The sequence below is a fragment of the Electrophorus electricus genome, chromosome 17 (assembly GCF_013358815.1).
Source record: "Electrophorus electricus isolate fEleEle1 chromosome 17, fEleEle1.pri, whole genome shotgun sequence".
NCBI lineage: Eukaryota > Metazoa > Chordata > Actinopteri > Gymnotiformes > Gymnotidae > Electrophorus > Electrophorus electricus.
Window position 1 is genome coordinate 16943343 of NC_049551.1, and position 27415 is coordinate 16970757.

The 27415-nt window shown below is 39.6% G+C and overlaps 1 protein-coding gene across 2 annotated transcripts in view; it reads right to left on the reverse strand.

Annotated features, from left to right (window-relative positions):
- LOC113584247 (cAMP-specific 3',5'-cyclic phosphodiesterase 4D-like) overlaps window positions 1-27149 on the reverse strand; it is a 96833-nt gene extending 69684 nt beyond the window's left edge. Inside the window, exon 1 of one of the 2 annotated variants that reach the window (XM_035535219.1) lies at window positions 27005-27149. In XM_035535219.1, the coding sequence (XP_035391112.1) occupies window positions 27005-27096 (92 nt within the window). In that variant the 5' untranslated portion in view covers window positions 27097-27149. Of the gene's footprint in view, window positions 1-1712; window positions 2266-27004 lie in introns of those variants that run through there. The other variant, XM_035535218.1, reaches the window with a different exon arrangement.
- Between the last annotated feature and the right edge of the window lie 266 nt (window positions 27150-27415).

Below are 27415 nucleotides of genomic sequence, written 5' to 3' on the forward strand. Positions count from 1 at the left end.
ATCAAACGGCAACCTGCTCAGTACACACAAGACCAACATGACGCTCCACACTCCGCTCTCCACTCTTCATCGCTGAGAGTGAATCTCCAGCCACAAGATGCCTGTTTACATCCAGGACCTGCTCCTCGTCAGACAGCAGCTGTAACAAGCAGGTCTGCTACGCCCAGCCTGCCCGGGTGGAATGCTAAAGCTGAGAGGTCAGCAGCTGGTGAACTGCATGGCACGCAGACAAAGGCAAACGTCAATTAGTTTGGGAGAAAAAAAGACATCAGATGATTCTGAAAAGGATGATATGGACCTGAGGACAAATAATACAGGACCTCCAGACATTGGAATTATTAAAATATCCCATAATGTCACAGATGGCTGACTAATTTAACAATTCACAATTTAAAGAGCTGAGAGAAACAGATGGCTTCCCCATAAACGACATACAGTGGCCTGTGTTATCATCACTGAGTAAAACTGTCATTGGGCTTGTCACGGCGTTTGCTTATATGGCATGAACATTTAAACAGGTCAGATGCTTCAGTTGGTGACAGAGCCACACTGCCATAAATAAGGCGGTTGCACCTACAGCCGAAGTATGGCATGTTTGCATATCTCCAGCGAGCTGGCACTACGACAGCTGTTCTCATTCTGGGCTTCGTCTGCGTTCAGTATATGTTGTCTGAAAGGGGCAGGCGGGCATGCATAACACACGCCATTGCACCACTAATGCAGTTTGTCAGGGTGAGACACATTAACATGTCGACATGATTTACAACATGGATGTCTTTTTTTTCCATGGGTGTTCTGTTGGATTCCTTGGTTACAGTGTTATCCACTGTGCCACCTTTCTGTCAGGGATACTCAGCGGGGTCAGTGTGCCAGATCAGACCGATTAAATCCCAGTGTCTTAACATGCACTGTCGGTGAGAAATGAGAAAAGGACCGAACTGTAGAACTGCTGACATCGCATTTCCTGAGCCTACATTTCTTCTAATGCTAATAAAACCTATCCACATACGTTTGGACCATAAAAAAGCAGCAAACATACAGAAGGATTTTGTCTAAAAAGGAAGATGTAGTCAAGTTGGTTCCTCCCAAATCCCACTTCTCTTAGGTTCTTCTCACAGCTACTGTTTACATAAAGAGCTGCAGGCGGCACAAAATATATAAGACAAAATTATTGCTAAGATACCCTGCCTGATATTGATAAACCATGGCAGCAAAACGTGGAGGTTACAAGGCTGAGAGTGAGTGTGTGAGTGTGTTTCAGTGTGTGCAGAGCTGAACCAGAGGCTCTGCAGCCCACCAGTCAAGCTAAGGAGCGCTGAAAGTTGACCACCAAGCAAGTGAAGGTTGCAGAGCGACAGAATGAGCAGTTGCACCAAATTACAAATCAGTCAAGTTAGAAGTCGCTCGCGTGGAAAGATGGCGCACACACACTGCGCAGGACACAACTAACATAATATGAATAACAGTGGTAACTATGATGACGAAATGGAGAAAATGAGAGGGCGCAGTAAAGCACTTAGACAGCAAATGACCAGAGCTCAGTTTTCCATCTACAGAGCGGAATGTGAAACGTTTCTAACGCTGACAAAGGATAATGTCCTTAAAATAAACAGAGAGGTCGGTAATGCGCTAGTACGTACGGGGTAGTCCAGACCAGGCGCGCAGCCGGGCAGAACCAGGGCGGCGAGCGACCCAGCGGGTCTGGACCTTACCACGTGTGTGCCACGGTGAAGCGGCGCTGCTTGTGGACGCTGGTGCTGAGGAGCATGCGTCGCAGCAGGCGAGGAGAGTTGCACGGGGACATGGTGGTGGGAGACAGGCGTGGAGACTTCGAGGACAGGGACCTCCTGCCCCGTGGGCGTCGGGGCCACTCCTGCTGGAGCAAGGTCTCCCTCAGGATGCGCACCAGGTCCTCGTTCAGACCCACTTGGTCCCCGCGGCGGAGCTGCTTGCTAGGGACAGCCAGCGTGTCCTGGCTCCCTCCCGGCTGAGCCATGGCGGAGCCCACACGCCTCCCGCGCTGCTTCCTCCGAGGGTGGCACCACGATGGAGATGCCCGTGGTGGGTGGAATGACGGGAGCTGCCCCTAAACCCCACGCTACACGACAGAGTCCCCGAGCTACAGAGAGATCAGTCTGATCGGTCCCGAGCTGCTTTATCTGCAGCCTGTCACACACTCAGCACTGCTTTCTCTGCCTGTCAGCATCATTCCGAACCAGTCCATTCCAGCGCTTTCTACCCACGGCTCCGGCACCACAGTACGCGCGAGTGTGTGTGTGTGTGTGTTTGTGTGTGAGAGAGAGAGAGAGGGAGGAGGGAGGGTCCTTTGAGGAGTGAGATGGGCTATAAACAAGAGGACTGGAGTAGGCTAGAGGGATTCACTTGTCAGCTGTACCAACAGAAAACAAACAGCGAGGGCATATTATGCTGGATATTGGATAAAGTGAGCTCTCCCGTCAGCCGGGGAAAACTTGCGCTTGTAAATACATCAGAGGCTGTGTGCCGACGGGCGGGCAGCGGAACTTTCATCACCGCTCCTCGTCTATCTGCGCTGTCTGGCGCTCTTTGAGCTACTACAAATAACCAGGGCAAACAAAACAAATTTTAGTGGCCAAAAATGACCAGAATATACAGCCAGCCTATTTTTCTGAGAGCAGCTGTCTACAATCTTTTGTTCCACCAAATATAACAGATAAGCTTATATACACAGCAGAATGGCATTGCAACATTACTCAAACACTGGTTAATAACACTGGGATTATTGTCAATATATGAAGCAATCCTTAGCAATCCTCAGAGATAGTGAAGGTGCTGTTATCATAACTCTATTAAACTGTAATACTTCACAACACTGCCTTTAACAGCAGGTTCAGTGGTAGTAATCCGTTTACTTATTAATATAGCATGTGTTTCAGGCCCTGCAGATAGATGGCGCTAAAGCACAGCTGAGGACATTTCAGCACAGTCACTATTAATAGAGGAAAGGGCTGTAATTTTGATCATCTTGCTGGAAACCCTCCCGACCTTCCACAGTGTTCTGAAGTCTAAACCGCTTTGATCACATGCTCCAAGGTTCTTGACTTCTCTGAACATCTCAGACCATTTAAAGATTTTCATGATTAAATGCTCTGTGTTTAATGTTAATCCACTTTGTCTTGAATTTGCTGTTATATCCCTGGAATCAGTCATGAAAACTCTTGGTTATTTTCCACTATGAAATGTTTTTGTCACTATAAAAACCCTCTAATCTGTGGTTTGATGTGCTGTCTTTCTAAAGATGAGTGCAAGATAAACAATCTCAGTGGGTTTTAGTTTAGTTTTATTTGTCTAAGTTTGAGTCATATTTCGTTCTTAACAGAAACTAAACTCCGAAGAGTGAAGACATTTACATTAGATTACAGAAGTGATTATTATCGTCTCTTCTTCCAGAAGCAAACAAAACTACCTTTGCTTGGACAAAAATAGCAAATGACTGCTTTCACTGACTGGTGTCACCCATGATCTACCTAACCAGGTGCTGAAGACTGATTACCTATATGAAGTGTGTTTGAAAAAACTCTGGTACTGTTTGGGTAAAATTAAACACCTCATACAGCTATTTGTGATATTCTAACTCTGATATTCTAAATCATGATATTCTATATCTGACATTCTAAATTCGATGTTCTAAATCTGTTATTCTAATCATGATATTTTAAATCTATTATTCTAAATCATAGGTTAAATCAAGATATTCTAAAACTGATTTTCTAAAATTGACATTCTAAATCTGACTTTCTAAATCATGGTATTCTAAATCATGATGTTCTAAACCTGATATTCTAGATGATGATATCCTAAATATTTTATTCTAAATCATGATGTACTAAATCTTTTATTCTAAATCATGATGTTCTAAATCTTTTATTCTAAATCATGGTGTTCTAAATCTTTTATTCTAAATCATGGTGTTATAAATCTGATATTCTAAATCTGTTGGGTAGTGCAGACCCATTTTGTTCTAATATTATGATTAGGATACTGTCTCACTCTTAGCACATATGCATATCCTAAACAGTATTTTCTTTTGCTTCAAGTGAAGGCTTAAAAGTTTTGTCCCATATACAATATTTATTTCAGTCCAATTAGGAACTAAAAGCCACTGACTGATATTTGTATCCATACTACCATGAATCAGACACAGGGAATCATTACGCATCATTATGTAGTGAACATCATGTAATTAACAGATTCGATGCAACTTGTAACGAAGCTCATTAAACACCAGACTTGCCAAATTAATTGCCATTATAGATGTAACAAATTAGACCATGACTTTAATTTACGTTCTCCTTCCCTACCCCACATACACTCCTCTTTCTCCTCGCAACACAAACTCCAACGCTTCTTTATCATTGGCTTCCACAGTCCTAACATCCCTACCACACCCAGAGTCATTTTCTTTCAGAGCCCTGGAAACTACTATGTTCAATAAACTGACTCTGCACTATGTCCTCTAGGCTAACACAAGCTCATGCCTCTGCATCTTAGCTGTCTGAGGTTCTTCATGAACATTAGCAAAAGAAGAAAACTATAAGAAAAGGTGGAGAAAGTCATGGTTCTAGAAACAGACTGAGTTATCCTTCTACAAGGAAAGACTGGAATCATCTGTCAGACCCGTTCAAGCGACCTGCCTTCTCTCCTCTCCTCTCCTCTTCCTCTCCTCCTCTTCCTCTCCCCTCCTCTTCCTCTCCTCTCTCCTCCTCTCCTCTCCTGTCAGACATTTTGATGTATGTACTGTACATACAGCCTTATAGGAACCATCCCAAACACACACGTGCCACTGTACACTGAGCTAAGGCTGTTGCCTGCTAGAGAACATTAGCCACATGGCTAGGCTTCAAAGAGAGTGGGAAAACAGGGATTTGATTTGGGAGGGGAGTCAGTTTTCTGACTTAAGAGTAAATCTTATGTAAGCTTTACCCAGCATAAGTACCACCCACGTTACATCAGAAGGGGATACATTCTAGTGAAATAAATGCGTCTACTGGAATGGTGTTCACATGGTGCACTTTGCATATGTACACTGTGTGTCCAAAACACTGCATAAAATGTGGTGACAACACAGAAATACCATTTCCCCCAACAGCAGAACACACATGCAGAGAAATACAATAAAAGGAAACATCCTATACGTTTGTATTTGAGGATTTTAACTCGAACATGCTGAGAACACACAACTGCACATCTCCATAACCTTTTGAAGCATACTGTATGCCTACTTTCCATATTTATTATCTTATGCAGAGCAAACTGAAAAGTCATATATTGGCCATGTTCTAACTGAAAAACATTTGCTATCATATTTTCAATGAATTTTTAACAAAGTTAGCTTTGTGAATGAAGCCTAGTGTGATTTTATTTTGCGTACTCTACACCATCATATAAAACCTTGATCTTATTTCAGATGAACTGTGTAATAATCAGCCTTCAAAAGTGTCTGTAACGGGGCCATGTCACCAGAGGAGTTTGAGATCTGCACATCACACACGGAGAGGAGTTTTAAAAAGAGAGTGGTTTACACTTTATATGTTTAGACTGAAACAGCACAGGGGAGCTTTAGGAAACAATCTGGATTTAAAAGATGAAACGAGCTCACGATCATTCTCCCAGACAAACCAGGTCTGTGTCTCCATCTAGTGTCTGAATCAAAGATTATTCAAATTAACATGGTAATCAGGAAATTTGGGGCAAAACATACAAGCCTGGAATGCAGTCTCACAAATTCACCCATATTGGGTGATCCAATGCAATACCTTACTTTAATTAGAGTCACTAACCATTACATTCCTATATAGTACTAATATTATAGGCTGTAATTCCCTTATTCTGCCAACAGAGAGCAGAATATGATCATGAGCAAATTTTGTTCCTCATGTAATATACTTACATAACATACTACACCTGATGTTTATGTATATATAAGGACACTAACCATCTTCCTTTGTCCAGCTAAATCCTGAATCCAAAGAAATCATTTTCCGTAGCTGTATATGGGCATGGTATTAACCTGCTACAGCCTGTGACCAGTCCTCCGTATCTATAAAGCACTATTGATGTGTGTGACTCACATCCCAGATTCTACTGCAATACCTCTGAAAGCATTGGGTCGGTTATTTGAAAGGAGCCTGATTGAATCTCAGAAGATATAAAAGCCTTCAGTGATTATTCATAATTATTAAGCATAATTCTGCTAGCTTTTGTGGTTTGGATCTACACAGAGTACACATTTAGACTGTGCTTTGACAAAGACTTCTAAACAAATTTCTGTTTGAAGTTATTTGTTTAACAAGTAAAAGTAATTTAAGGGAATTTACAGTAAATGTTGAGTAGAACAGCCTAAGTCCAATTAGATGTTGTGTTGTGTTGTGTTGTGTTGTCAGAGTGGAGGGCAGCCTCTCTTCTAAGCTCTGAAGGGATACAGCTCTGCCTAAGCTAAGACAGCTTCCAAAAAGCAACCTCATCTTCAGAGCAAAACACGGTTTAGATTGTGGATACACATTTCTCAAATTTAGACTCATGAAACATGGAGTGCGCTGGAGCAACTAAACAACCCTTAATAAACAGACACATGGACTTTAATGACTATTCATGACATCTGTCTGACAGGTTTCAGTTTAAACACATACAGTGTATTAGAAAAATACATGTTTAATATACAAGTAAAATAAAGACAATGAAAGCCTTCAGGCATTTAATAGGCACCACAAAGACAGAAGACAGGAAATGAGTCATATTTCTTGCTCTAAAAGCAAATCAGAAATGAAATCCATCTTAGCAGCGACCATCTCCACAAAATATAAATAACAGCCAAGACGCCATCAGCCGTGAACGACGCCCAACTTACCACCAGGTAATTATTTCCAAGTTTTCATATTCATCACAGAGAGTTAAGCTTCACCGTACAGCATGTTTTTATAGACAAGCTCTCACATAACAGTTAAGTAGAGATGATCACCCCATTCTAAAGACTATAGAAACAAATGATTTAGGATTTGCACGCTAGTGCGCAAAAAGGTGCTGAAATGTCCTGAAAATGTAACAAGGGAACTATTCAAAGCCTTTGGCTCCTGACAAAAGGCTATGGGCCTATTCAAATATTTTAATAAATATTAATAAATATTTGAATAAAAAACTATCACCAAATAAGCAAAATAAATAAACTTTATGAGAATAAATAAGACATATCAAGGCTTGTCAACATTCAGCAACGATGTCTAAAAGATTCCAGTAAAGTTTAGAGATGTCATGTGAAGTTGACAAAGATGGGCTCTGTCATGTAAAAACAGCACCTGTGTGAAGATTTTTACATTTTATACAGAACCTACTTTTCAATAAACTCAAGGCTTACAACAGTAAGATGAAAAGTCACATTGAAATAGAGTTTCAAACATATCAGATTAAGACTTCCAACACCATTAAAACTATAATCCTGAAAGCAAAGAAACTCTTCAAGGCAAACAGTATCTTGACTTAACAGTAACTCTCACCCTGATTTGATTTATACAATGTCACGGTAATGGTCAGATTCACTGGCATGTCACATGGATCCTGAATAGAAATGAAATTCAAAAGGAAAGCATGTGCAGTTAAGAATAAGAACTAAAATCAAATGGATACTATTCGAATCTGTTCATCTTGTTAGAAGTACCTATTGGTCTTTTTTATCTTATTTTAGGAAAACGAAGGTTGGACTGTGTGGTTGGACCCTGTCAGGTACTCCACATTTTAATCGACAGAGTTGTTGTACAAAGAGGAGACCACAGTTTCCAATCTGTGTAGAGTCCAGTTCAGACACTCCATAGTCAGCAGTGTTTATGAGCACATGTTTAACATTCTCTCTCTCTCTCTCTCTCTCTCTCTCTCTCTCTCTCTCTCTCTCTCTCTCTATATATATATATATATATATATATCCATATCTCTCTCTCTCTCTCTCTGTATATATATATATATATATCCATCTCTCTCTCTCTCTCTCTCTGTATATATATATATATATCCATCTCTCTCTCTCTCTCTCTCTCTATATATATATATATCCATATCTCTCTCTCTCTCTCTCTCTCTGTATATATATATATATCCATCTCTCTCTCTCTCTCTCTCTCTATATATATATATATATATATATCCATCTCTCTCTCTCTCTCTCTCTATATATATATATATATCCATATCTCTCTCTCTCTCTCTCTCTCTCTGTATATATATATATATCCATCTCTCTCTCTCTCTCTCTCTCTCTCTCTCTCTCTCTCTCTCTCTATATATATATATATATATATATATCCATATCTCTCTCTCTCTCTCTCTGTATATATATATATATATCCATCTCTCTCTCTCTCTCTATATATATATATATATATATATATATATATATATATATATCCATCTCTCTCTCTCTCTCTCTCTCTCTCTCTCTCTATATATATATATATATATATATATATATATATATATATATATCCATCTCTCTCTCTCCCTCTCTCTCTCTCTATATATATATATCCATCTCTCCCTTTCTCTCTCTCTCTCTCCCTCTCTCTCTCTATATATATATATATCCATCTCTCTCTCTCTCCCTCTCTCTCTCTATATATATATATATATATCCATCTCTCTCTCTCTCTCTCTCTCTCTCTATATATATATATATATATCTCCATCTCTCTCTCTCTCTCTATATATATATATATATATATATATATATATATATCTCCATCTCTCTCTCTCTCTCTATATATATATATATATATATCTCCATCTCTCTCTCTCTCTCTATATATATATATATATCTCCATCTCTCTCTCTCTCTCTCTATATATATATATATATATCTCCATCTCTCTCTCTCTCTCTCTATATATATATATATATATCTCCATCTCTCTCTCTCTCTCTATATATATATATATATATATCTCCATCTCTCTCTCTCTCTATATATATATATATATATCTCCATCTCTCTCTCTCTCTCTCTATATATATATATATATATATCTCCATCTCTCTCTCTCTCTCTATATATATATATATATATATCTCCATCTCTCTCTCTCTCTCTATATATATATATATATATATCTCCATCTCTCTCTCTCTCCCTCTCTCTCTTTCTCCCTCTGTTCAGTGAAGATGGCTTCACGGTGTCGTATGAATCCTGAGGATGTGGTGGCTGACCTTCAGCGCTGAATAAAGCACAGGAGAGAAGAGCGGCAGCGGGAGACGCCGCGCTCCCTCGGCAGGCTGTGTGCTGGCTCTGCCGCCCCGTGAGAACAGGACGCAGCACCCAGTCTGCCACGGAGCACGCCACCCATCCAGCTACTCTTCGCCTTTGCTTCCAACTCAGGCTCAGTGAACAGGATGCACTACTTAGGTGGAAACGCAACACAACTCTGACTACATATAAACTGTCTCTGAGACATCTCACTTATGAAGGAGTGTTGTTTCCCTTCTCACTATATGCTCATACTCCAAAAACTCATGTGTGGGAAAAGTCGTAGCTGTAATCTGAGTTCAAAAAATGTACCGTAGAGTCTGTGATGTAAACTATCATTAACATGCATTCCACATTTCTTACGTGTTGTAAAAAGAACTGTATAAATACGTTTGACGTTGACTGTGAATAAACAGAGCAGTGGTTCTGCCAAAGGTTTCAGCGAACAGTAAGAGATGAATATTGACAGAGTTTGAATATTTGGGATCTGTGTGAAAGCCCTCAGAGCCTCAACTGCAGCTGGAGTTTAAATCCAGTAACAGCATGAACCACCATACATATCTGAACAGAAATGAGCATTAAAACAGGTTTGAAGGTTGTTAGAAAAGTGCTCTGGAGCCTGCAAAAGCTATAAAGTTATGGATAAGACAACAGCTCACAGTTCCAAGGCTGAATGATTTACTGCAAATTCCCAGCAAGGTTGTCCCGATTGGAAATCAAACACCTGTTTTAAATTCATGTCACACCTTAACTAAAACTAATTGCCTGTGCACTATTTAATTTTCACTTAATGATTCTTGGTAGTTGTAAACACGGTTATAAACATTAAAGAACTCTTATTAATCAACATGATACTGTAGGTCATACTACCTAAAAGGCCAATGACCATTTCAGATCCTTCTTTAACCACATTATATAAAAGGTTAATGAAGCTACTTCTAAGATTTGTAGTTACTCATTTATTTATTTATTTACATTTAGCACATGACACCCAAGGTCAGCTGCTTAATTAGAAAAGGAATGGCCATGGCTGTAGGAAACATCTATCCAGCCTGAACATCACGCCAGGATCCTCAACTACAATAAATGAATTCATGTGTTGCTGCAAACTCCATGAGTGCTCAGACCAAATGGGAAAGACACATGTCTCAGTTCACACCATCCTGTGTCGGGTGTGTGGACGAAGCACATGTGAGAATAGATTCTATCTAAATACTCCACCACAGGCGCGAGCCAATGTGTTACTGAGACCACCAACAACATGCATCTCTACCCACCTACAAACCCTTTGAGTAAAAAAAAACATATGTCTTATAAATAAAGTGGAAGGAGGTATGACTTAAAAGAGCATTTCAGTTTTAGTGTCTTTAGCCCTGAAGAAGACTTTATTTGTTGTGTATTGAGCATGTGCTCTAGTAATAATCACTGAAACAATGTCATTATTTTTATTCTGTCTGTGATTCTGTTTAGCTACTATCTCTATGTAAAACCCTAGCACTAGAGTTCAAGTTACAGTTTTAGAAAGTTTATAACTTATTAGCACCAATAAAATTCAGAATGTGGTCTCTATTGTTTTTTTGGTTTGGTTAACTAACACAAAGAATCTAATTAAAAAACTAAATCTACCAAAGTATTTAGACAGTGAGGGGTGTGAGAGAGCCATCTGTATGATCATAGAGCTATAGCAAAGAAATAAGGCACATCCAAACCAAGAATCTGAACTCTCTCGAAAAATAAAAAAGGATGCAATAGCAGTTAAAAAACAAAAACTGTAACAAAGGGCAGAAAAATGCTCAGAGCTACGAAGAAACGTCCGCAAGACAACAAACTCCAGAGTGCAGAAACAAGAGGCTTAAACAGCACAAATATAAAGAGAACACTGCAAAGCATAAACAGAAGTCTAACAAATACTGAACAGAAATCTAACAAACACAGAACAGAAGTCTAACAAATACAGAAATCTAACAAATACAGAACAGAAGTCTAACAAGTACAAAACAGAGGTCTAACAATTACAGAACAGAAATCTAACAAACACAGAACAGAAGTCTAAAAAATACAGAACAGAAGTCTAACAAATACAGAAATCTAACAAACACAGAACAGAACTCTAACAAACACAGAACAGAAGTCTAACAAATACAGAACAGAAATCTAACAAACACAGAACAGAAGTCTAAAAAATACAGAACAGAAGTCTAACAAATACAGAAGTCTAACAAATACTGAACAGAGAGTGCAAAGCTTTGAAATTAGGTTTTAAAGATAAGAGAGATTGTGCTAAGCGGCAATTAACATCAAGCAAGTATCAAGGGCTGGAACGGGGACAATATCAGGCCTGTAACAAACACCTAACCTGTGAAACATGGTGGATGTAGAGTTGCTACTTGTGTTTGCTGAGGAATGTTATTTGTGATGTTACTGTAAACTCCCTGCAAGGTGCTCCCAACTGGAAATTTTATGCAACAGATTTCATATTTAATTTAATTTAAATTAATTTAGCTTCATATTTAATTTAATTAAAGATTGGTTGTAAACTTTGAATGACTGTAAAGAACCAACATGCTACAGCTTTTTAATCCACTTTTTTAAATCCTCAGATTAAGTCATCCACTTTTTCTCACACTGTAACCACTTTATCTAAAATGTTTTTTAATCTATATTAAACATATAGATTGATATTATATATAAATATTACAACTAGATAGGGTTAGATCGTTTTTGATATATAAATATAGTCTGCACTGTGTCCTATATGTAAAGCATCTGTATCAAATAAAAACTACAAATTAGATTATATACCTACATACAGTTAAAGCTATAGATTTTTTTCATGAAGATCATCGGAATATATAAACCTTACACACAATTGCACAGTTGTGTATGTACTGCTGAGCATGGCAAAACAAAGCCTTCATTAGTGCGAGATTGCGGATGTGTCCTGTGTTTGCTTCTGTAGATCTCCACATGCCCTCGCTGAAATCTAATTTACTCTGGCTGAACTCTACACTATGGAACCGCTACAGAGGAGACCATAGTGAAATACACCAATTCACAAATAAAGGTCCTGTGAGGCAGTGGCACGTAACTGCACATCAAACCGCAACGTGGAGGACTAGCAATGAGAATCTGTATTCTAAAGGAGATACTGACAATAAGATAATAGTGGCATTTACATCAAGCCTCCAGAGATCGAGTGCCGAACAAGCCGAAAATGAAGGCTACTGTATTCCCACGATTATAAAAGATTTACAGAATCCATTTGACTTCAAAAATATCAGTCATAAAAATACAGCAATATTTGTGGGGAGAAAAAAACTCTTGAATTCACAGGATGGCTCACACGGGGCTGCCAGTACATGAGTAAAGCAGAACGTGGAGATAGGTATCAAAGTAAAAAGCATAACGTTTTGGAAGTACCAAGTGAAAGCGTTGCTGTTGAACGATAGAATGACTGACGCAAGCGCTCCCATAAAGAACAGACGACAGATCTATGGCGATGAGGCTGCCAAGGCATTTGGATGTGATTTTCTTATGAGGTAACACTGAATGCTGGCAACGGCACTTACTCAGAGATGAAGAAATTATATAGCCTACCCACACAATCTGTGCTGAGGGAGGAATGTTGCTGGGGGGTGCAGATTTCTCTAGGACGCTACAGTGAAGCATTGCACTCATAATACAAGGGAACGACAGCATTGTGCAGAATAAAGCAGAGCTCTGATTGCATAAAAATATTCACTTAATTGTTTGAACGATTCTGTGGTGCAACTGCTCATTTTGACCAGACTACAAAATCACAAACCCATCAAGTAGTGACAAAATAGCTCTGAAAATCTTCCATAAACACGAGAACATATAACATTTTTTGATTAGTTTTATTAGCATCACCAATACTGACACAAAAACAGGAAGTCTGCTGTTCTCCTCATGACACAGATCAAGTGTCTATTTGTAAGTGTAAGATTTTCCAGTGGGCACATTTCACCAGACAAGCACTGGATTTTTCCATAAGACGGTTTACTGAATGCAAAGAGCTGCCAGAGTAATTCAGCCCAGGGGGCAGTGAGAGGGGTCTGTTCGTCTGTCTGCTACGCTGAGAAGGTCTTTGTGACATTTCTGGTGTTCTGTAGAATTAGAATGCACTGCATGCTGGAGAACATATTCACCGCCGTTATTAGCATACACTGCATCGCCTGCTTCCGCTGGAGCTGACCATCTTTCTTAACCTCCAGGCTGTCCTTTTTTGTTGGGTGTTTACAGTAATGATTTTATTTTGCCAAGGTCCAATGTACTGGGACCCAAGCTGGCCTGGGCCTGAGTTGTGCTTAGCAAATGACAGAGTTTGAGAGCAAGACACATTGTGTGCATTGTGGTTGTTCAAATGATCACAAAGGCACTGGCATTTTTTCCCCTTCCGCAAGTTTTATTAAGTAATTCAATATCAAATCGCTCCCAAACCACTGACCAATTATTTCAAAACTGTAATATCCAGACCGAAAACGGGCAGTCAGCATGTGGATCTGCTTGTTTCTAACCAAATTCAGAAAACAGGTATGTTTCAACATTTATGAGATTATAAAGTAAGTAACTAGATAAGTCAATAAAGACTGTATTTTAAAATTTTACAGTTTTACTGGGGAATTGAATATACCGGTTTCTAGTTGGTCTGTGATACCCATTATTACTTGCTTGACAGCAAAATGTGCTGCTTAAATCATCTCTGATTTACTTAAGATTCATCAGATTTACTCATGGAACAGTTGCTCACTGATTGCTAATTTCGCAATAAGACATTTGTTCACAGAAACGTGGTGCTCTACCAGGTGTGTCCCATCCTGTTGTTGTATTAAGACCAACCACTTATGTACTGGGGAACCACTTACCACATCACACGACCGCTTTGCAGATGCTGCAATGTGATATTCACTGAGGGGAGCCCTGAAAGCAGGACATATGATGACCTTACCCAGACGCTTTCAGCAGAGGACTGAACAGTGCAGCAGAGGTTCTGGGAGGGCCGAACCAAAGTTAGAATGTTAAGCGTTCATTTGAAGTGGAATACATAGCTTGACCTTTGTTTCAGGAGCCTTACATTTGTGCCCGGGACTGCACTGACATTCTGGGAATTGTAGAGGACTAGCAGACAGTGCAAGATAAAGACCCTGTGATGCCTAAAAAGTTCAAGAGAGGAATGCTGATGCGCCGGCATTTAATATTGATGTTACTTAGCTGGCATTCTGGCACCCGCCATTTTGGGAGGATGGAGGATCGACAACAATGAAATTATCTGTCAATAATCTTCAGCTATTTTCTAAACTTTATTTTCTATCTTGATGCTTGACAAACACTGGCACAAAGCAATATGAATTAATCTGAATCCTATTTAAACATTGCATTATGTATGTAGACAGTTCTTTATTGTTTTGATCTGAAATGAAACCATAAAGAAGAATCATACAGAAATACTCAAAATGACAGGGGACTGTAAGTATTTAGACAGTAGACTGCTATGGTTTTCCTTGGGCAGTTTAGGGTTGTTAGATTAGATCATACACAATATAAACATTTGAAGTTCATTTTAGATGTGGCATGCATCTAGTCTCTTGCTATTTTCTGTAAATATGAGGATCAAAGAAGAATCACTACACTATACTTATACACAGACACACACACACACACACACACACACACACACACACACACACACACACACACTATACTTAGGCAGGAAAGTCCATTTAAATCAACAAAACATTAAGGACTGTCAAAATAAATGGTTTTGTACATTCTTATAAAGCAAGTATTATAATCAGTTTACCCATAAAGGGTTTAGTGATAGAATGACCTTAGCAATAGAAAACAGATAACTTGCATCTTCGGGTCACTTTCAATTCAGAATAAAACGGTTTGATACATTGTTAGGAAGCAAGAATGATGAGCTTTCCAGTAGGGGGCTTAGCAATAGCAAGCATAACTTTCAATTGTTAAGGAATTTCAGTGATGAATACTTTCAATTATGAATATATTCAATTATGAAGTGGGAGTGTTTGTAGAGCAGAAAAAATGAAAACCAGCACAGTTTAGGAAAATAATCCAGGATATAAAAACAGATTATCAGGTTGTCATAGATTGTCAGATTACCATAAAAGGGAGAACACAGCACCATCACAGCAAGATTGCAAAACAAGTCAACACACACTGCCATGATGATCTTGGTCAAATTAAAGCTTTGATACTTCAAATGCTGTGACCTCAGAAGACGTATCTAATGTTGGAGTGAATTGAAAAGGTTACTCAGTTTCTTCTGAGAAATGCTGGACTTACCAGCTCTTGATTTTATTCTATAATGACCGAGACACTGTTATGGCATGTAGTAATGTCAGCAGTCTATTACGGCTCTGTACAGGAAACCAGACTGCACGAGATAATGACAAACGTAGTTGCTGCTATACCATTCTACCACCACTCTTATATGATTTGCACGCACATTTTTAAAAGGTTCTCATATGTACAACATTTTCATGAACACCAAGTCTGAGTGGCTCATTAACACTTGATGTTTGGTGACATTTGCAGTCCAGGGCTGTGGCTAGGGCCAGGAATAACTAGTCAAAGAGTCTACTGCATCTGGAGCGCCTCGCCAGCCGACTCAGTTCAATGAAGGAGAACATACAATGTAATTCTGCCTGTCACCAAGAAGGAACATGGGTCTCTGGGAAAGTGAATCATACTACTAACATGTAGTCATTTCTTCAGATCTGACGAACAAAAAAGTAAGTGCATTACTGATTGGTGTTGCTTACATTTATGTCTGCCAGGTGAATCATGGGTGCTGATTATATTTTGGTCCTGGTTACATTTTGCATAGTGGCTATGCTTTATTGCTCCAGAAACGGAATATTACAGACTAGCTATTTTTATAAGAAGCAGTGATGCTTCTCCACCTCCCCCCACCCCCACCCTTAATTATAAACAGGTAATTCCAACCAGTATTTTTAATGCAAACAAATAGGCTCTTAAAATACATTTTCTGAGTCAAAATGTATCATCTGACCATCAAAAGTTTTTTAACTGAAAACTTATTTGCATAAGAAATCTTCAGACTAAAAGCAACCTGTTTATTTGCATCATCCAGCCATCCTTTGATTTTAATATGATAGCCAGTTCACGGTGAAGAGAAGCATCCAAATAACATGAGAGGTGTTTGTTGAGGAATGGGTTGTCTTAGGTTTACAGCAAATACATTGTTTTCACATCTAACCATAAAACCCCCTGATCTCAAATTTGATCACTCTGATGCTTTGTGGCAAACCTCAGATATGCCGCCCTCCCCCACCAGTCGCTGCTATGTTCTTGATATCACTGCACCTTCACTCCAGGCTCAGCCGCTACACTCTGTAGCTTCTTTAAAGTGAAGGCTGGTCTTCTAACCTTCACAAGGTTCCTTCTTGCACACAGTTTGGAGGGCTGACCTTGTCTAATCAGCGCCTGGGTGGCATGATACAGATTACATTTCCCAACTATTGATCAAACAGTGCTCACTGGGATATCTATAGACTTGGATATTATTTTGTAGCCTTTGCATATCTTGTGCATAACCTTATATCTAATGTCCATAGAATACTCCTTTCTTCTAGGAATACTAATACAAACAGTGTTTGGTTATCGATTTTTTGTCACTTTATCCATCTTGAGGGTCAGTCACAGCACAAAATAGCAGTCATTTGTAATCTAGAGAATCTGAATGGTTGAATACTTTTGAATTGTATATGTAACTTGCTTCCTATCTGAGTGTCTCAGATGACACCATACTATAATATGTAGTTCAATTTGAGGTGAGTTAACTATACAAAGAATGTGAGACATAAAACTTGTTTGGTAACAGTTCCAATATATAACATAATTCTAACAAGTGTGGTCTTCAAATCTAACAATTATATTTTATAAGCACAATTTTAGTATTTAACTTTATCTAATAAGCAATTGCTATCAGCAAAAGCACAAGTGTAAAAAACATTTGATATCAGTATGCATCTCAGGCCCAGTATCATTGGACTGATTTTCACTGTACCAGTTTCAACAGATTCCAAACGATATATGCATATTTTTGCAAAGCTATAAAAGTACAATAAAGATATATTTTCATTCTGAAAAAAATGTATTATTGTTTTTCCTCTTACTTGCATATTACACGTACTTTCACACTCACTTGTGTTCACTCTTACTTGTGCAAGCAGAAGGTGTTTTTAAGTTCTTCTAGAGCAAATTCCATATTCTATTCCATATGCAGAAAACGATCCCTTCTTGGAAGACACTGCACACATGTATGGTGAGCATGTGAATAAACGCATGCTGTATGTAGTGCACAGTTTGAAATGCACAGCCTCAGTAAATCAGTCATCAATCTCAATCATAAAGGTGATGTATTTGAACTAAAAGCCAGAATTTAAACTGTGCTGCACACACATACAAAAAACAAACAAACAAAAAAAACACCGCAGATAAGACAAACATTTTGCATCTGCTGTATTTTCAAAATGAGATAAACACAGCTCAGGTTTGAGCAACATCAGACCATACTTCGATGAGTTATTTAAAAATTCAAGATGAAACTTCAGTGTTGCACCAATTCTACAGGACTGCCATTGGCAAGTGTCTGGAAAAGAAAAAGATGCATATAAATCTCATAAATCGGCATCTCTGCCTGTACAGTACACCACTACTACAGACACCTACACCTCACGAAAGTAATGATCTCAAGCTGCAATCTAATGGCTACTTCTGCACCCCAAACAGAGAGCTTCACCACCACAGAGAAGAGGCCACATTTAATGGACTTCTCACATAACATGATTAATAGTAGCTCCAAAACCAAGCGGAAATCACTCAAGGTGGGCTGAGGCTAATTTCTCATTGGGATGCGCACAGGAACTCTGAACAAGTCTTTAATCCCCGGGTTAGCTCTACTGCAGCACTCCATATATTTAGCACTTCAGCTAACCATGCAGGATTGCAGCTAAACAAAGGAATCCAAAAGGAAACAGAGCCTTTCATGCAATGCACCGTAAATGAATGTAGCTCTTTTTTTGAGCTACTTGACTATCAGAGTGGCAATCCACTGAAATGACCCTCTCAGGCATATTTTAGACATGTAAATGCATTAGACAGAAATCAATGTGCATGTTAAGCACACATTTGCTGTTCCTTTTAACATGGAAGGTTCAGCAATAAAAAAGGTAATTGCTGTTTTTTGAGGGATGTCCACATTATAAGTTTACACACTGGCTAGTTCATCAGTCTTTGGTTTGAACAAGCACAGTGTGAGTACAGAGTGCAGCACAGAGTGGAGCACAGAGTGAGTACAGAGTGAGCACAGAGTGGAGCACAGAGTGAGTACAGAATGGAGTACAGAGTGGAGCACAGAGTGAGTACAGAGTGGAGTGTTACATAAGAGTGTTACATGGAGTGGTGCGGCAAAAACCACAGCGAAAAACTATGCAGACAGAAATTAGGCCAAAGGTTGGGAAATTCCCTGGAGCCCTGAAAAATAGCATCACTGTGTTCTAGTGATGTGTGCTAGTGGTGAACCTGACCCCAACAGCGTTCTTTATCAAAGTGAGTTGTCGTAGCCTTACTATTTTCACACACTGCTATCTTTATGGAAAGAGCAACTTGCTCAAAACAATCATAACCACAGTTGAAGTGGTCCATGCTCAGTCAATCCAACTGTAAAAGTACACAAAAAGACTGCCGACCTTGGAAATACTAGGGAGAAATTCCATAAAAGATGATACACAATAGAGCTCACAGTTTAATATGCATGCACATGCGTCATTCAGAAGGTTTGCATTTGGCATTACCAGAAGTCGTAACGTTGAACTGGTCAAGAAATGCTAAATATGCTGGGAACCGAATTCGGAGAACAATGAAGGACAGTGTTCTCAGAGAAAACCATCCTAATGATGCAAAGCAGACCAGAGACAGCATGAGTCTGTTAGCAGAATTAGGTAAACGTGCACTTAAAATGAGCCCTTCTTTGACTAAACCCAAACACAGCAACCACTTATAGAAAACGGAGTCCTGGGCCTTTTTTCAGATTTGTGCTTTGATGTGATTGGTGTGATTTGGAAAAATGTACACAATGTTAATATGTCTTCTCTGCTGTAATTTCATAGATTTACATCTATGTCTATACCTACTGGTGAACAAATAGTAATTAATAATAAAAGGAGTAAAATGGAACTTTAAATACTAAATCTTTTCAAATGAAAGGTGACATTTCGGGGGTGAACAAAAACGCAATGCTATACTGTCCCAATATTTATGATGGGCCCCGTAACTAGAAGTCAAGATTTATCTGCCCAACTAGTACACATGAGTACAGAGGAGAGTCCCTGTTGAGGGCGAGGCTCCGGACACGAGCACCTCAGCGTTCCGCACTCCACACTCACGGAATGTAACCGTCCGTTAGGGAAGCCAGAAAGTTCATCATCACCACCGTTATGTTAGAGGATGCTCTAGTCGCAACGTGGTGTTATGCACAGGTTTGTGCAGGAGAGCGGCGAAGTGGACTGCAGTCTGGAGAAGAACCTCATAAAAGCTGCTAATGAACTACGTGCCTTCGTTGCGTGATGGGCGGCTTTATTATTATTGTCAATTGTCCCAAATCTATTTCCACCAATACAAATGGACCCATTATTAACCTGCTCAATCCTCTCGTCCATTCTCTCCAGCAAAGAGCACAGAATTATGAGCTACTTTTAAACCCCAAAGCTTAGATTTGCTTTGCACTACCCCATGTTTCATGTGCTTATGTACGCAGAAGACAGTTCATCACTATTACAATTACCTTTACTCCTGAAATAATTTGAGTAACTGTAATTCCATTTCAAGTATCGTTCTAATTTGAGTAAAACAAGGGAGACACAAAGAGAAATCACAATCACTTCTCCTCCAGTGACAAATGGCTCGGCCATTAGGAAGATGATGATGTGAGATTACATTAGAACCGCGAGGGAAAAGAGAGAGAGGAATACGTGACCATAATCGAGGCCTTTTTATAGGTCCTGCTTTTCTGCTGTGTGTATTTTGTGTATGTGACGGTCCTATCGCCTAGAATTTTCCATGTACACAAGTATACCTTAAATGCTTCAGTGTGATTTATGAGACAAGATAGAGGCACTGGGCACAGAATACTCAAAATTAACCAAACAGGATATATAAGTCATTCTTACGTAGCCACTAGGGAACGGCCTCTGAGCTGCACCTAGTTTTCAACAAAACAAAAGAAAGTGAACAGAAACATGTTCCATAGAACCCTACAATGTGACAGTGTCCACATAACGCTGACCTTACACAACAGCAACTCACACAAATGAGCCGGTTTTCCCCGAGGCAACTACACAGTGGTAAACAACATACGACGGAATGAACAAGACAGCAACAATAGTGCTTTTATCCTGCAGGCACATGAACATGAGAAATGTCTTTACTGTTTGGATTTAATGTGTGCTGAGGGACTAGAAAACCACTGATGTACATCATATAACAGCAGAAGGAAAACACAGCTTGGCTTCAATTATGGGCCAAATTAGACATTTTACACTAAAGCATGTTTTATGGCAAAGATTTTCAGGGTCAAGGATTTGTTGAGGGTTGGACAAGATCAAATTAAAGAACAGGACCAACATTTAGAATTATGCACAACTTTGCTGCTAGCTTTAATAATGATAAATGTACTACTCGGTCGCTTCTAACCTAGAACAACAGTTGGCAATCGATAATGCTTGCATTCGAAACTCCTGATAAACGTACTAATTATTGGCCCTTTAACCCTACACAGTTCCTCTCATTAGTATGAGTCTACTCACTTAGTGAATATCTAAATCACTGATTAAGTATTCATGTATGAATTGTTAACCATGTACAAAAAAAGTATTACATCTGGTCTCTTATCTGTCTATGATCAGTCCCTGCCTAATTAACAGAGAGAAAAAACAATGATCATGATCGTGATCAAAGATTTAAGTAATATATGTTTCTGCAAAGATGGCCAATATGTGTGGGCCATTTCTGGAGGAAGTAAGTACACGGTACTGCCGAGAGAAGTTGCTGAGCATGTAAGAGTGTGTTTCAGAAAGATTTGCAATAAATCAAATAATGACACTAAGGAGGGATTTAACGCTTCAGGTCTTCAGGTGCACATGGTTCACACAGCCAGTTAGACTCCATTTCATTCCACAGAGAAATATGACTGAAATGCAGATGTCATCATGGAGTTCTTGACAGCTACAGCTTCCTGCTCCATATGGGCCACTTGATGGGAGGAGACAGACCATTGCTTTAATCTTTGATGAGCTCTGCGCCACAAGAAGTGGCAGAGCACTCAGTCTAAACTGACAACAATCTAAAACATGTTTCTCCAAGACCCTGGCAGGAATCAGAAGCTCAAGTATAGAGACAAAGTGGCGCTACAGGTCACAAATCAGCTCAACCATTACTTTAATACGCTCAGCCATAACAATGTTGAGTTTTCCAAGAACTGTCCTGAAGTTCGGAGCAGAAACATAGATGCTGGAAATATTCAGTGAACAAGTGAACAGAGCACTGACAACTATAAATTTTCTTAAATCTGTACACTGCCAACTTGGAGCAAATTTTGACTAATTAAACTTGAACACAGTTAATTACACGTGTATAATGACACATCTAACGGAACAGAAGTTGTTTTACAAGGGAAAAAACAAATGTCAAGAAAGGGCCAAAAATTATGTTTCAGGCTCTTAATCAAAAGTTACACTACAAAATAACAGTAAAATCCATCAATATGAAAGGTGTAGATTCGTTCATCCAGTCCATTGCTGGCTGTTTTTCTTAAAACATATAGCAAATAGAGCAGTTTCTAATGCTAAGTACAGGGACAGAACACCTTGTGCACAGCCGATGATAGACCTCTGTCCAAAATGTCCTGTTTCTCTGGAAACCTTGTGTGTGTGTGTGTGTGTGTGTGTGTGTGTGTGTGTGTGTGTGTGTGTATATATATATATATATATATATATATATATATATATATATATATATATATATCCTAACTGATAACCCTGAAAGACACTACCTGACGTTACAGATATATTTACAGCTATACAAATTTGGGGGTATCTTTTATAGGATTTTGGAGGAAGGAATGACATACTGCCAAAAGGGATTTTTGATAGAATATCTGCACATTTTGAAACTTGATGTATCAGAGATGATTGTGTTACTGCAGCAAGGAAGGACAGACCACAGCACTATCAGTGGCACCTGCTGCAAAAGAGGGGCTTGCTCTCTCTCTCTCTCTCTCTCTCTCTCTCTCTCTCTCTCACACACACACACACACACACACACACACACACCTGTCACGGAAAAGGGCAAGTCATTCTAACCCAGTCATTTCACATTTCCGAGAACACACTTTGCATGTCATCGTTTCTCACCACCTGTCTTATATGAATCAATGAGCAAGGAGATTATTAAGATCAGATAAGCAACTGTTACTGCATATAGTATATTTTATAGATGAATTTATCCTGTCAAAAAAGCCTCACAGCTGTAGAGTGTCATAAACACATTTATTCAGTCGGACAGCAGCTGTGCAGTCAGAAAAACTCCCAAACATACCGAGCTGCAAGACCAAAGACCGTTTTTAATGGGAAACATGCAAGAAATAAGTGGAGAACTACCAATTCTTCTCACATTACACGGTTATAAGGATACGCGGTTGTATATGAAGGGGAACTATAAGGCAGTATTCTCAGTCTTACTCCTGGGGACCCACAGCACAGCACATTTCAGACGTCTTATGAATTGGTTTGGTCAGTAGCGTTGACTTGGCTGTTGTACAATAATGAACGCAAAAATATAAGTATATATATTTTAAAAGATCTTGCATACTATCATAAAACATTGATTCACAGTGATGGATGTCAGTCTAGACTTTGATAGAGGACCATCCTGAAGCTGCAGGGATTTAAGAAACTCTGACTTGAATTTTCTCCAAGGTAACCTTACCTGTCCAACAGACTGAGCTGCATGTATAACCGAATATCTTCCATCAGATTACATTGGTTCAGTCTATAAGATATTTTGCAGATGTTATGGGTTCAGTTGAGTTATTTTATGGTGGGGGGGGTTGTTTGTCTGTTTCACCACCATTGTGTTTGTACTATGTGTCTGTCCTTTTCTTTTTAACTGCTCAATTGGCAGAGATTAGATACTTTTGCAGTTGGACTATTACACCCTTATTTCTATGACATTTTGCCAGCTTACAGTCTTGCCTCAATATACAATACACAGCACCTCACATGACGTTACCTACAGCAGTGTGATATTAGGGAGCACTCAGTCACTACACTTCTGTTCAGGTTTGCTTTCAGCACTGCCTGAGCACTTTACCCAATCCACCTCCAACAGCTGCACTCACCCACGTCAAGCTCTCGTGTTCACAGTTTCACATTACTTCTGTGCACAAGTACATCAATCACTGTCAGCTGGTCAATCACCAACTCTGTGCTGAGAGATTGCATTGGTTTTAAAGTCGGTCCTTTTATATTCTAATGGCTTTGACTGTCAACTCTTTTCCTACCCAAGAAACTGCTGTGAAAAATTGCTTGTTGAGAACTTGAGAAATAACAATGGGGTTCTTAATAGCTCCCTTATGTACACGGACGAGCAATGAAGAGTAACAAATAGACAGATATTAATCAAATATTGTTGCAAATTACTTCAGAACCACCCTGAATGACCCTGAAAGATTTGGTAGCAGAGTCGGTTCTAAATTAGGCCAAACAAGTTCCTTTGTGTGTGCAAAAAAAAATTCTCTTTATCATTTACCATCCTGAAGGATTCCTGACATTTAAAAATACAGCGGTCATTTGCTGCAAGGTTCAAGGTAATAAAGATTTTTGTTTTATGAACATCCTCATGATATCAAGTAATAGTTCTTTGTCCTCTATGTGGATATGTGTATATTCACACATTCATACTTTAGTAGGTAAACATTGTGAGAGGTCCTTCTCAAAGACAGCCACAGTGTAATATTACCTAATTAAATAAGATACGGGTTCACATGAACAGTGGGGGTCCCACTTAAGCTCAGTGAAGAATAACACTGCTCTACTGATCACTGACATCCTCACAGGACCTCATTCAAGCATGCCCGTGAGTACAACTAACACTTCAGAAGGGAGTAGCACTCAAAGTGAAGAAGCCTGAATACTCTGAAGCATCGAGTTACTCCCACTTCAACAAAAGCTTCTGGGTGCTGTTAGTATGAGCTTGCCACACTCAACGCTTCCTGAGATTAAACAGACTTGGAGTGACTTGCTTTTTTCTCTGAGTTTCATTTAGACTCTGTCAAGGTGACTGACTCGAACGTACACAGACAGGCTGAGGACAATACAGTCTATAAAGCCATCCTCTATTCTAGCTGCTAGGCTTTCTAATGGGGTGTCTCTCTGAGGCAGAATCGAGTATACATCACTCCCTGCAACAAAAGCTGCACAGGCATCCCTGCAGTGACTTCACTGCATTTTAGACTGCTACTGCATACTGATCAGACATCTGCACTAATAATACAGTAATAATGCAGAATTCTCTATTTCTGATATCATCAGACTTCAGAGATATAAACTGATGTTGTAACATAACCTACATATTTCACAGGAAAAATCCTGTGAAAAGGAAAAATCTAGACTACAAATGTATGGTCAGGCATGTACCATGGAACAAGCCTTTCCATTTAAAAAGTGCTGGAAACTGTGGGACTGTTATATTTATTTAATTGAATGGATAAATACACAGAGGGCTATAGAGACAGATCTATGCAACAACCAATCTAGAGATCTGGAGAAATGGATGGGACTTCTAGTAGAAGCAGAAAGTTGTGCAGTTGTAAACTGAAAACTCACAGTGCTCCAGAAAGCAAAAAGCAATTCTTCACCGGTGCAGTGAGAGAAATTAATGGAGTTTTATCGATAAGTATGCAATGGCTTTATTGAAAACTCGTTTTGTTGCTAGAGCAAGCTGCCAGAAATGACCAAAGAGCAATTTTACACAGATATCAGTGAAATCAAATGACTTCATATCGATAACTGAAAGATCTGTAGCCCAGCAACCCCAGTGACTGGCCTGCAGCATTGATCTCCTGACATTATTCAGCATTCTTTGCGCAGTGGTAAGGCCTCTGATGAGCAACACTATCAACAACCTTTAGTCCTTAAGCACTGTACATAGAAGTATATCTAGAATATACAGAAAAAAATCTAGACGCGTGAACATTAGCCAGCATGTTAGCGGTGAACAATTTAAATACATTCTAATCGATGTCTTTGTGGCTCTTTCTGAACAAGCTGTGTGATAAACACAGGAATGAATGACAGTCTTTATTGTAATTTGGAATTGATGTATGTATGAGCCATAAATGAAGATAAGGAGAAATATGTTGTCTGACATCACAGCGTAGAAATGAGTGCAGGTAGTGTACCAGGGACACCACAACACATTCTTTACCGGTCTAAGTAACAAGCTTTATCCTGCCAAGGACAACTCACGGTAGAAAAACAACCCTGGTTATGATCAGCAAACAGGGACTTTATACGCCCTTTTGTGATTTGTGATTAAAATGGTGATTGTTAATGGTGATTAAGCTTTTAAAGAAAAGTTGGTGGTTCCAGACTAACATTTCTTACTCAGGTACCTTGCATATTAGTGTCACTGTAGTTACACTGCTGTTCAATACGTTTTCCAATTACATTTTTCGCTTTTTTTCATATAAATACACAAACTACATCATAACAATTGTAAAAAAAACAACAACAACAACAAAAAAACCCACAAAAAAAACAGAATGGTATGTTAAAAATCGAAATCCCTTGTACCTTAGGAGAAAGATGCTTTTATTCCTTCTCTTTATAGGTTACATCACACACTGGTGTTGTGATACGACACAGAGGGAGTCATTTGCCAAGCAGCAGGTGAGTGAAAACTGGTGCCTTTGCAGATCACTGTGACCGCTCGTGCTGTGGTGTTGTAATTACATGTAACTGCGGCAGACAGACTGCATGAGAACACTGTGGATGCACCAATTTATATAACGTTCATATTAGAAAAACCGTATCGGTTACAAGACACAAGAGTATAGACGGACATCCGGTAATTAAACATGTTTTTAATCAAGCTAAACACCTTAAAGAATAAACCTTTATTAATGTATAACTCCTGTGAAAATGTAAGGACATTGTGCTTCGAAGCATTCAGAAATAAACGGAACTTTCTAAGTTTGGCAAGGCCGATCATTTAGGCATCGTGTAAAATCCAGAACCTTTGCAAATGTCTGTTGTCTCGATGGTAAGGGACACTCATCTAATAATATAAATGTTACTGATAGTCCAGATCAAATGTGGTGAGGTTAAGGCTAGGAACAACACCCGTTACACTCGCATATCCTGTCAGATCTCCCAGGCTTTAAGTCATACGACGTAAATAGAGAAGTATTGTCAAAGCAGCCTGCTACTACTACTTGTATGGGTAGACTTCAAAGTTCATAATACCGTTGTTTAAAGCACGAGTCTTAAAACGTAGCACCAGCTCGAGACAGTACACGTCTGGATTAACCTTACAGCACACAAAGTGCACGCGAACAAGCAGGCTCAAAGACCTGCACACCATCTGTCTTCATCTAAATATAACGCCGATCTTACCGTCTAAATCCCTGAAAGGAGGACGGCCAAGACATCCGCGATTTTTTGAGCCCCGGTCGGTGACCCGTATCCACCGCGTAGGTTCGGTCCATCTCCTCTGGTTTCGGGTACCGCTCGCTGTCGGAATAGCCTCGCGCCCTTGCGCCGCCGTGCCTGCGCGCGCTGTGCTGAGGGGTGCACTGGAGTCGGTGAGGCGGCTGCGAGCGCTGCTGCTGCCTCCACGGACGCCTGGGAGCGCGTGCATCTCCGGTGTGAGCGGGCGTGCTGTCAGTGCACGGGGGGTGTCACGCGGGGTATCCGTCTGAAGCAGCGTTCACGGGTCTGCGCGAGGCTTTAAAGTACTAATTACCGGGAGCGTTTGCGGTGTTTCACACCCTTTGCATATCGCACGGTGTGACATGTGGATTCGCT